Source organism: Neophocaena asiaeorientalis, unplaced genomic scaffold, assembly GCF_003031525.2.
Source record: "Neophocaena asiaeorientalis asiaeorientalis breed wild unplaced genomic scaffold, Neophocaena_asiaeorientalis_V1.1 scaffold241, whole genome shotgun sequence".
NCBI classification, from domain to species: Eukaryota; Metazoa; Chordata; class Mammalia; order Artiodactyla; family Phocoenidae; genus Neophocaena; species Neophocaena asiaeorientalis.
This window is the reverse complement of record NW_020172287.1, coordinates 1,985,966-1,998,619: the sequence shown is the minus strand read 5'-3', so window position 1 is coordinate 1,998,619 and position 12,654 is coordinate 1,985,966. Positions and strand designations below refer to the sequence as shown.

General features: G+C 41.8%; 1 protein-coding gene across 1 annotated transcript in view; it reads right to left on the bottom strand.

The window, feature by feature from the left end:
- Nucleotides 1–454: 454 nt before the first annotated feature.
- Nucleotides 455–12,654, bottom strand: part of PRSS38 (serine protease 38) — a 28,768-nt gene continuing 16,568 nt past the window's right edge. The window contains exons 4-5 of the mRNA XM_024765100.1: nt 1,186–1,328; nt 455–709 (exon numbers count right to left, since the gene is read on the bottom strand). Coding sequence (XP_024620868.1) covers nt 455–709; nt 1,186–1,328 — 398 coding nt within the window. The remainder of the gene's footprint in view (nt 710–1,185; nt 1,329–12,654) is intronic.

The following is a 12,654-nucleotide window of genomic DNA, read 5'->3' as shown; positions in this document are numbered from 1 at the left end:
CCTGGATTCTATATCCAGACACCAGGGTTTGTATGGCTATCCTTTCTAGAGATGCTGCAGTTTGGTTTATTCTTCTCCTCTCACCCTTCTGCCTGTCATTCTGATAAGGCAGGGTGATGAACATACTCTGTGTGCATGAGGGAGCCTGCACTCTGGATAGAAAGATGAACATAAGACTTCTGGGACACTTGCTTTGTAAATATTTAATATCTTACCAAATCTCAGGTGCCCAGAGCACTCAACCAATGTGCTCTGCTCTCCCATGTACCCCTGCCCTTCTGTGATGAGACCAGCCTCTGCCTTCCTGGGTGTGGCCCTGGTCAGCCTCCTCTTGGACCTCACATGTGGGCCTGGCTGATTGCCCACACCTTGCTCAGGTGTGTGAAGACTTTGGCTGGAGCTGGGTAGGAACAGAGGCATGCAGCCATGAAGAAGCTGGATGAGGGCTGTGTCCTTACAACATTGACAGGACAGCCAGTGAAGTCACAAGGACATTGATGGCAGCCCCCGGAGTGGAGGAGAGGGTAGGGAGTGGCTGAAGAGGTAAGGGTGTGTTTTCTATGTGATAACGAATCCATTCTGAGAAAAAGGAGACTCGGGTATAAACTGCAGGATACATAGGGTATGTACAACCATGCCCCCAGCTCACTACTCCAATTTGAATCCAGGTGCGGTTGAATTCACAGACAAGTGGGCCCCCAGAGTCACCCTGGAAAAAAGAGGAGTTTCTTGTGAACTGGGAGTTTGGGGCCTCCTGCATGAGGGTGGCCCAATGCCAACACTGTGGGATGGGGCCAGGATCCTGCCACTCATGCAGCCCCACCTTGTTAGTGGGGAGGCCCTGCTGCAGGCAAGCAGTGTTCACTGCATTGTCCTGCAAGTAGAGGGTGGGTGCTATGGAGTGACAGTCAGCAGGCATGGCCCCTGGGCAGACGTGGAGCCCTGGGCTGCTCTGGCCAGCACTGGGGTCCACAGGGCCTGACTGAGGCCTGTGTTCCATTTGCACATAAGCTACCCTGTGGCTTCCCACTCAACCCATGGCTGCATGGAGATGTACTTCTGATCCCCACAGGAGCCAGGTGGTCTGGGACCACCTACCCAACTGGCAGAAGTGCCCTGGGCTTAAAGCAGATGGAAGATCTGAAATCCCTGGGCTTAGCCTCCCACCCCCACAGTGGGTTGTACCTCACAAGCAGTCTTCATGTTCCTGAGGTCCCCGGCACACAGCATGTCCGGCAGAATGTAGGACGTGTGTCCATAGAGCAGCTGGCATAGGGGCAGTGGGACCAGAGGCAGCTGCACCTCCTGCAGCTTGTCTGAAGTGTCTCCTGTCAGAAAGGAGTGCAGGCCCAGTGAATGGTCTTCTCACACCTGTTCCACAGGGCACACCAAGCCCCAAGGCCTAGTGGGCTCACACTGGAGTTCCTTCTCTTACTCCCACCCTCCACATGGCTCCTTTCTCTGCAATGGGGACTCAGGCTTTGGTCAATAAAGTTTAAACATATGTCACATGACACTTTCTAGGAGAGATGTAAGAGCCAGGACTTGGTTCAGCCCATTACATTCCCATTGCCGTGGCTCAAGTGCAAACAGCTCCATCAGCTGAGTCCCTGGGTGAGAGTGAGTGGATGACACAGTGTGTGCAAGAAAGTAGCCTCCAATTTTTGTGGGTTGTCACTCCATGTGTCCTTGTCTATGCCAATGGATATAGTAATTGCTCCCAGAAAACTTGCACTTTCCTGACCAATGTGCAAGTGGGCCTGCTCTGCCTGGAAAGGAGCTGTTCTCACAGGTTAAAGACTCAAACGATTGGGTATCAAGTGGGGGCATGTATTTGGGGATGGCATAGCCTGCGGTAGGTGGGGAATCAGTTTTAGAGCTAACGAATGTGTACCTCGAAGGAAGAAAATGGGAAGCAGAATATCAGCAGTGTTTGCGGTTGCTGCTGTGTTGGCAAGTTAATATCAGGAGAGGAGCCATGGAAGAATTAGATGATTGCAAATAGGAATGCAGAGCAATAGAATGAGTCAAAAAACTCAGGGTGGGGGATGATGGAGAAGCAACACAGTGAAATGCAGTTAGGAAATACTTTTAACTACTAAGCCAGCTAAAAATCTACCTGAGGCCTTTCCCTGTGCCCACAGTGGGGTGACTGGGAGTGAACTTCCCTCTACCTTAAGCTAGCAGTAAACATGTCTACCCAGCAGGAAATTATTTCCCATTGGACCTGAGTCAGGGCAGGGCTGTGGCCCCTGAGCAAAGAGAACAGATGAGGCAAGGTCTACAAGGGCCCCATCATCCTGCCTGGGGCACACTCCAGGCTGTGGCATGAGGAGGAGCACAGGCAGCTGGAATCCGCAAAGGCAGATGCCAGAAGGAGGGTGCTCCAGAGAGAAGGACCCTAGAGGGAACACAGGGGGCCTCAGTGCCCCAAGTCTGCCGTTGGACCCCGAGCCATGTGTGCAGAATGTACAATTCCACAGGAAGGGCAGAATGGTCAGGTTAGACTTCACAGTTCCCAGAGTCAAGACTGGAGAGTCTTGTGGAGCAACCAAGACATTGAGTGAAAACAGTGTAGATGCAGGGTAAAATATCCCTTACACAGATGCCAAGGCCCACATGGAACCAGGTGGACAGAGGGCCAGAATGATGAGCTCTGCACAATTCTTAGCACAGCACAAAGGAAGAGGTGTATCACAGAAGTGGAAGCGAGAAGTCAGCTAGCTGTAATTTCAATGAGTTCTTCAATTGTGGGCTAGTGTGCCAGTTCAGAATGATGAGAAATCAGACAAGAGGAGGATTGCACTCACTGGTAGGTCTTTCCCTTAGGTCTCCACTAGCAGCTCATGAAATATACTCGGGGCACGGCAGGGGTCCACAGAGAGGGCACCTCAGTGCAGGTGTTCAGAAAATGACCACTACCACTGGGGACCTGTAAGAATACAGCTTGCTTCCCTACTCACATGTGGAGCAAAAGCCTTCTACTGGTTGTGTGTGTGTGGGGGGCTACCACGTACTCCTGCCCTCAGAACCTGGTACAGGTGGACTATTCTGGAGGAAGAGTAGAAACAAGCCCTACATCCCTGGAAAATCTGAGGTGCCAAGAGCCCACATCAGTAACATGAGAGGTCTGCTAACATGAGGGCAGGGTCTAGATTCTCTCAGAGCCATCACAGATACAAAGCAGAGCTTAGCTGCCCCAAAGGTAGAGTAGTGGTGCACAGAGGTCCATTTCCAAATCTAAGACCTACAGCTCTGCCTGAGGCTGAGGCTGGATCAGGGGATCAAGTTTCCTCCTTCTCAATAGCAGCCTAGTAATGAGTACCAAGAACAGTAATTTTCTTCTGGAGGTCAGGCAAAATGTGCTGTGGATGTACAGAGATGTGAAGTGAAGGGTGAAGCAGGAACAGAGAAACACCCCAGGTCTCACACAGAGCACAACATTGCAGCAGCCCACCATGGAGGGACCTGAAGACTCTGGTGCTCTGAAGTCAGTAAGAGCAACAACAGAAGCCACAACCCAGCTCAAGTTCTCACTAGCCTGAATCAGCCCTGCCCCACCCTACTAATGCTTTGGCAGAAGAAGAGGAATGCCTATTTTGGGGTACAGAATATTTAGTCTTAAATATTTTTCTATAATGTCTAACATTCAACCAAAAATTAAAAGATACACGTATATACACACACACATGCACAGACACAAAGGTATGGGGAAGGCAGGAATAAAACACTGGATCCACTGTCAAGAGATAAAACATTGAACACAGTCAGGCCCATAGATGACCAAAATGTTGAAAGTATATTTAAGGAACATTAAAATAACTATGATTAATATGTTGAAGAAATTATTAAGAAGTAAACAACAAGCATGAAAAAAATGAAGAATTTAAGCAGAGATATGGAAACTACAAAAAAAAAGACCAACTGGAAATGCCAGAAATACACATTATCAGAGATTAAAAAATTACTTCAATGGGTGTATCAGCAGACTGGACACAAATGAGGAAAAAAATCAATGAATGTGAAAATAGGTTAATAGCTATTACCCATGCTGAAGCACAAAAGGAAAAGAGTGGGGAATAAAGCAAAACAGAGCACTTAAGAGCTGTGGGACAATAGCAGCGTAACATATGTGGAATTATTCCCAGAAGAAGAGAGTACAGAGGATAAGAAATATGTGGAGATATAATGGCCAAGAAATTTCCAAAATTAAAGACTATAATAACCAGAGATTCAAGAAGTTCAGAGAGCCCCAGGCCAGAATAAAACAAGCAAACACATACACTTAGAAACATCATAGTCAATGGAATTCCCTGGTGGTCCAGTGGTTGGGACTCTGCCCTTCCACTGCAGGGGGCATGGATTCAATCCTTGGTCAGGGAAATAAGGATCCTGCAGGCCACATGGCTGAAAGAAAGAAAGAAAGAAGGAATCATAGTCAAATGGCTGTGAAACAAAGTCAAGGAAAAGCCTGAAGACAGGGAGGGTGGGGAAATATTTCATACAGAATATCACGAATAAGAGTTACAAGTTTATCATCAAAAACTATGCAAGCCAGAATAGAATGAAGCAGCCTCTTGCAAAGCAAACTAAAACCAGAAAACCGTCTACCCAGAATTCTGTATCTAGAATTATCTTTCAAAACTGAAGGTAAAATAAAGACTTCTTCCGACAAAGAGATCTGTAACTCTTATTCATTGCTGACAGTGTAAAATTGTACATACATTTTGGAAAATCCTTTGTAGTTTCTCAGAACTGCATAAATAAGTAAACACATTGTCATGTATGCACCCAAGAGCAATGAAAGCACATATGTAGAGAGAGTTGTGAGAGAATGTTCCTAAGAGTTTTATTCACAATAGCCCCAAACTGAAGCAACCCAAATGTCAGTCAACAGAAGAACAGACAAATGAATTTTGGTATTTATGTGATTAAATATTCCTCAACAATAAACAAAAAGGAACTAATGATACATGCAAAACGTGAATAAATCCTACAGAGTATATTGAGCAAAAGAGTACTGTAATTACATTTATATAAAGTCCAAAAATATAAAACTCATTAATGGGGACAGAAATGAGAACAATACTTACCTTAGAAGAAAGAGTTTGGCTGCAGAGCAGTAAGAGAACTTTTAGAGATGATGAAAATGTTAAATGTATTGATTTGAGAGTTTCATGAATGTTTATAAGAAAAAGAAACAATCCTAAAAGCTAAAAAAAAAGACGAGAGAAGCTCACTGAAGAACATTCAAAGAAGAGTTGAGTGAGTGGGAAATGGTGTGGTCTTGTGAGCTGAGTGTCAGAGAGTTCTTTTTGTTGGTAATTTTCAGAGGTTTGCTGGTGTGGAATAGGAGAAGAGGGGAATAAAGAAGAAATATGTATTGTATTGAAGTCAGAACCCACGTAATGTTATCTAAGTGACCTAAATAAAGATAGGGCTACTTTCTAGTTATTTTTGGTTTGTTGGCCTTGACTGAGAAACTGCAAAACTGCATTAGGTGGCCGTAGGGTTACTTGGACCACTTTTTTTTTTTTTTTTTTTTTTGCGGTACGTGGGCCTCTCACTGTTGTGGCCTCTCCCGTTGCGGAGCACAGGCTTCAGACGCACAGGCCCAGCGGCCATGGCTCATGGGCCCAGCCGCTCCACAGCATGTGGGATCTTCCTGGACCGGGGCACGAACCCGTGACCCCTGCATCGGCAGGCAGACTCTCAACCACTGCGCCACCAGGGAAGCCCTTGGACCACTTTTGATTTGTGCATCCTAGAGCATGTTCTTGCATTCTAGATGGTTCTCTCACTGAGTTCTGCTGAGGGAAGGCCATAACGCTGTGGTTGTATCTTGAATGAAGGGTAAGTCAGGCCCAGGGTCTCATACAGGATGAGAAGATATATAAAGGCAGCTTCCAGCTAGAAGAGAATGGAACCTGCTATTCTTTTATTTAGGTCCAAGCTTCCCAATCTGTGGCCTTAGTTCCTGAGGGGTAGTGGATTCTATGCCCTGGAATCCATGTATATACCATGATTGTTTGTGAGAGATTTGTGGAGAGGATCCTGGGAGATGGCCAAGCAGGAAACACGGAATCTGTCTCCCACCAGGACAACTCACTGGCAGAATTTGTCTGATATAAGTGTTTTGGAACTCTAGAATCTGTTGAAGGCTTGGAGGGTAAATTGCAGTCAACTTTAGTCAATTTCAGCTCTTAGCACAGTAACAGCTACAAACCCCCACCCCTGGGACAGGCGGCTGTACACATACTCCTGGAGAGCTTGCACACAGCATGTGAGAGCCAAGGTGAGCAAAGAAGACCCTGTCCTCTGTATATTGGGGATCTGTGCTTTGATTGCTGTTCTGATCACAGAGGTACACACAAAGAGGGAGGCAGCCATTGTTGTTGCATCTCTCCCAATTGTCACAAGCACCTCCAGCTCCAGATGAAGTGACTTCTAGGGAAGTTATGGGGCCATGGCCCTTTTCTCCCTTCATTTTTCTTTTTTTGGGATCCAGACATTAAAGACTAGGACATTCAAAAGCAACTGAATATATGGGGAAAATTAGAAAGTAACCATGCATGCCCAGGTAAAGGTTCAGAAAAAACATAAGATCTCAACCTCAAACTGGTCCTCTGCACAGAGACAGCCTACAACAATCACTAACACACAAATTTTTTTAAACCTAGAAAACCCTGGGTAAGGGGGAGGATCTGATTTCCATAGCTACCACATTGTTAGATTAAAATGTCCAGTGTTCGACAAAAAACCACAAGACATACAGAGAAACAGGAAATGGCTCAATCAAAGGAAAAATATAATTAACAGAATCTGTCCCTAAGAAAGACATAAAGGCAGATATATTAGATAAACTTTAAAACATGGTCTTAAGGATGCTCAAAGAACTAAAAGATGTGGAGAAAGTCAAGAAAATAATGTGTGAGCAAAGTGGAACTATCAACCAAGATAGAAAATCTAAAAACAAAACAAAAAGGAGGGGCTCCCCTGGTGGCGCAGTGGTTGAGAGACCGCCTGCCAATGCAGGGGACATGGGTTCGTGCCCCGGTCCGGGAGGATCCCACATGCCGCGGAGCAGCTGGGCCTGTGAGCCATGGCTGCTGAGCCTGCACGTCCGGAGCCTGTGCTCCACAACAGGAGAGGCCACAACAGTGAGAGGCCCATGTGCCACAAAAAAAAACCAACAACAAAACAAAACAAAAAGGAACTCCAAAGCTGAAGAGCACAATGACTGAAATGAAAACTTCACTAGATGGATTCAAAGGCAGCTCTGAGCAGGCAGAAGAAAGAAGCGGTGAACTTGAAGATAGGACAATGGAAATTACTGAGGTTGAGGAACAGAAATAAAAAAGATGGAAGAAAAGCAAACAGAACCTAAGGGACCTGTGGGACACCACCAAGAAGCCAACATACACATTATGGGTGTCCCAGGAGAAGAGAGAGATAAAGGGGCAGAAAGAATATTTTAAGAAATAATAGCTGAAAATTTTGCAAATTTAATGAAAGACATAAATATAAAAATCCAAGGGGCTCAACAAACTCCAAGAAAGATGAATTCAAAAGGATCCACACTGAAACACATTATAATCAAACTTTCAAAAGCCAAAGCCAGAGAGCGAATTCTGAAAGCAGTAAAAGAGAAGAGAATCATCACATACAAGGGATCCTCAATAAGATTATCAGTATATTTCTCATCAGAAACTTTGGAGACCAGAAGACAATGGACAGATATAGTTAAAGTGATAAAAGAGAAAAACTGTCAAACCAAGAATTTTAATCTGGCAAAAGTGTCTCTCCAAAGGGGGGAGGAACCAAGCTATTCTTAGAAATTCCTAGATAAACAAATGTAGAGTGGGTTTGTGACCACTAGACTTGCCATGCAAGAAATGCTCAGGGGAGTACTGCAGGTAAAAAAAAAAAAGGACACTAGACAGTAACTTAAAGGCATATAAAAAAATGAAGATCTCAATAAAAATAAATACATTGTTAGTGATAAGAGCCAATATTATTGTAACAATGTTTTGTACCTGCACTTTTTGTTTTCTACATGATTTAAAAGACCAATGCATTTAAAAGAATTGTTAGTTTATGTTTGGGAGCACAAAATGTATAAGATGTAATTTTGTGACATCAACAACCAGATTGGCTGTGGATGGAACTCTAAAGGAGCAGAGTTTTTGTATATTATTGAAGTTAAGCTGTTGTAAATTCAAATTAGAAAGTTAAAGGTAATCCCCAAGATAATCACAAAGAAAATAGCTATAAAATATACACAAAAGGAAAGAAATTTAAACATTTTACTACAAAAAATCAACTAAATACAAAAAAATAGTCATGCAGGAAATTAGAGACAAAAAAGCTATGGGGCATATAGAAAACTAGTATCACAATGACAGAAGTAAGTCCCTCCTTATCAATAATTATTTTAAATCTAAATAGACTTAAACTCTCCAATCAAAAGGCAGAGATTTTCAGAATGGATTAAAAACACGTGACCTAACTATATGATGACTACAAGAGTCACTTGAGATCCAAAGGCACAAACAAGTTGAAAGTGAAAAAATGGAAAAAGATAGTTCATGCAAATAGTAACCAAAAAAGAGCAGGAGTGGTTATTCTAATATCAGACAAAAAAATAGATTTTTAAATCAAAAAACTTTATAAGAGACAAAGAAGGATATTACATATTAATAAAAGACTCAAAACAGCAAGAAGACATAACAATTATAAATATTTACATCAAAATATATGAAGCAAAAACTGACAGAATTCAAGGGAGAAATAGAAAATTCTACAATAATATTTGCAGACTTCTATACCTCTCTCACAATAATGGATAGGACAATCAGACATAAGATAAACAAGGAAACAGAGGACTTAACACAGTAAACCAACTAGATATAACAGACACATACAAAACATTCCACCCAACAACAGCATAAACATTTTCCTCAAGTACACGTGGGACATTTTCCAGGAGAGACCATATTTTAGGCCACAAATTAAATCTCAATAGATTTTAAAATATTGATAGGATGAAAATTTCATGACATTGGATTTGGCCGTGATTTCTTGGATACGACACCAAAGGCACGTGTAACAGAAGAAAAAATAGACAAACTGGACTTCATGAAGATTTTAAAATTTTGTACATGAAAGACACTATCCACAGTTGCCTTTTTAAGGCAACCTATGGTCTAGGAATAAATATTTGCAAATCATACATCTTATAAGGTATTAGCATCCAAAATATATAGAAAACTCCTAAAACTCAACAACAAAAATACCCAAACAACCCGATTCCAAAATGGGCAAAGAACTCAAATAGACATTTCCCTGAAGAAGACATATGAATGGCCAATTAACACATGAAAAGATGCTCAACATGCACATCAAAACTGCAATGAGATACCACTCCACACCCATAAGGATGGCTACCATCAAAACACAGAAAACAGCAAGGGTTGGCAAGGATGTGGAGAAATTGGAACACTTGTGCACTCTTGGTGGGAATATAAAACGGTACAGCTACTATGAGAAACAGAATGGAGGTTGCTCAAAAAATTAAAAATATGATTACCATTTGACCCAGTACTTCTATTTCTGGGTATATACCTAAAGAATTGAAAGCAGGGGCTAAAATAGCTATTTGTACATCCATTTTCATACCACCATTATTCACAATAGCTAAAACATAGAAGCAACCCAAGTGTCCACTGACGGATGAATGGATTACCAAAATGTGGTGTATGCACACTATGGAATATTATTCAGCCTTCAAAAGGAAGGAATTTTGCAGGCCTAATAGACATTTCTCCAAAGAAGACATACAGATGGCCAACAGGAACATGAAAAGATGCTCAACATTGCTAATCATTAGAGAAATGCAAATCAAAACTACTGGTGTATCACCTCACACCTGTCAGAATAGCCATTATTAAAAAGACTACAAATAATAAATGCTAAAAAGGTGTGGAGAAAAAGAAACACTCCTATACTGTTGGTGGCTTCAGCCACTATGGAGAACAGTATGGAGGTTCCTTAAAAAACTAAAAATACAGCTACCATATGATCCTGCAATCCCACTCCTGGGCATATAGCCAGAGTAATTCGAAAAGATACATGCATCCCAATGTCCATAGCAGCACTATTTACAATAGCCAAGACATGGAAGCAACCTAAATGTCCATTGACACATGAATAGATAAAGAAGATGTGGTATATATACACAGTAGAATATTAGTCATCCATAAAAAGAATGAAATAATGCCATTTGCAGCAACATGGATGGATCTAGAGATTATCATATTAAGTGAAGTAAGTCAAAGACAAATATCATATGATATCACTTATATGTGGAATCTAAAAAAATGATACAAATGAACTTATTTATAAAACAGAAACAGACTCACAGACATGGAAAACAAACTTATGATTACCAAAGGGGATAGTGGGGGTGGGGGCAGACAAACTGAGATATATATACTACTATATATAAAATAGATAAACAAGGACCTACTTGTATAGCATAGGGAACTATATTCAATATCTTATAATAACCTGTTATGGAAAAATATCTGAGAATATATATATATATATATAGTTTAATGGGTATACAGTTTCAGATTTACAAGATGACAAGAATCCTGGGGATGGATGGTGGTGACGGATGCACACCAATGTGAATGTATTCAACACCACTGAACTGAACACTTAAAAATAGTTAATGTGGTAAATTTTATATTTTGTGTATTTTAACACAGTAAAAAAAAAAAAAAGATTTGTGCTAAGAAGTTCCCTCAACTGAGAAGACCCAAGAGTGTCAGGATCATAAAGCAGATACAAGTTACAGTGTACTAATTTCCCTATTTGAGAGATGTTTACATAGGTATGCATTATATTATTACAAACAAACAAAAGAAGATCACGTATGAACCAATGAATAATAGTTTTTGAACCATGAATTAGGATGACTCCCATTCTCTGCCCCTGATGGCCAAAGAAAGCAAGATAGACAGATAGCAGACATATGAAATGACACTGGATGTCTGATAAGGGAGAGAGGACTGGGATGAATTTGGGAAAGGTCTCCTAGAATGAGAATACCGTGGAGAATTCATATGATCTGGGCCTACAGAGATCATGGGTGTGCATCCCCCCATTCCCCTGCAGAGGTTGGGGTGCAGACATTTGTAAGATAAACCTGGGGGACGAGAAATATTGCTAGGAGATGAGTGGTCCTGGTTTCAGAGTAAACTGAATTTGAGCGTTGGGTCAATCATTTCCTGAATGAGGTTAAAAACGAGACTATTGAAAGGTATGTTGGAAGATTACTGAAGGTTTAAAGCAACAATAATGTCAATATAGTGTGCAGAAGTAAAATATAGAACAATAGCATAAGGAATTGAAGGGGGAAATGGAGTTATACTATGTTAAGTGTTTATCTGTTAAGCAGTAAACTATAAACTGAGGGGAGATAAATTTCATTAATGAATCCAATTCTCCACACTTTCCTACATATATGCCCTTTGCCATATGTCTTTGCAGTCACTCCTGTTGAGATGTGTAATGTATTTTCTCAGTCCTTAGGTCTGAATTTTGCCACATGACATGCTTTGTCAATGGGATTTGAGCAGCACTGTTGCAAGCGAAGGCTTCAAAACGTGTTGTGTTTCTCCCATAATTCAAAAGAGTCATGTACCACAACGTTCATTGCAGCACTATTTACAATAGTCAGGACATGGAAGCAACCTAAGTGTCCATCAACAGATGAATGGATAAAGAAGATGTGGCACATATATACAATGGAATATTACTCAGCCATAAAAAGAAACGAAATTGAGTTATTTGTAGTGAGGTGGATGGACCTAGAGTCTGTCATACAGAGTGAAGTAAGTCAGAAAGAGAAAAGCAAATACTGTATGCTAACACATATATATGGAATCTAAAAAAAAAAAAAAGATTCTGAAGAACCTAGGGGCAGGACAGGAATAAAGATGCAGATGTAGAGAATGAACTTGAGGACACTGGGAAGGGGAAGGGGAAGCTGGGGCGAAGTGTGAGAGTAGCATTGACATATATACACTACCAAATGTAAAATAGATAGCTAGTGGGAAGCAGCTGCATAGCACAGGGAGATCAGCTCGGTGCTTTGTGACCACCTAGACAGGTGAGGTAAGGAGGATGGGAGGGAGATGCAAAAGGGAGAGGATATGGGGATATATGTGTACGTATAGCTGATTCACTTTGTTATACAGCAGAAACTAACACGACATTCTAAAGCAATTATACTCCAAAAAGATGTTTTTAAAAAGGTGTTGTGTTTCTCCACCACTGCCTGTGTACACTTTCTGGCCAGCCTGCTGGACAGTGAAAGATGCATGAATCAGAGTCTAGCACTCCAGCTCAGTCTGTCACAGGCCAGCCCATAGAGAGACAACCATTAGATACACAGGCAAGCTCAGCCATAATCAGCAGGACCACACAGCTCAAGACCTGTTCAGGTAAAAGTGTTGCCAGTCTGGGCTAAAAGGTAGTGTGATGTTCAAAATGTCAAAAAGGCTCTGGGCCCCAGGAGAGGCTGGGAAATTTGCTCAATGTGATATTTTTCAAGGCCCTTTTTTTTTTTTTTTTTTTTTTTTTTTT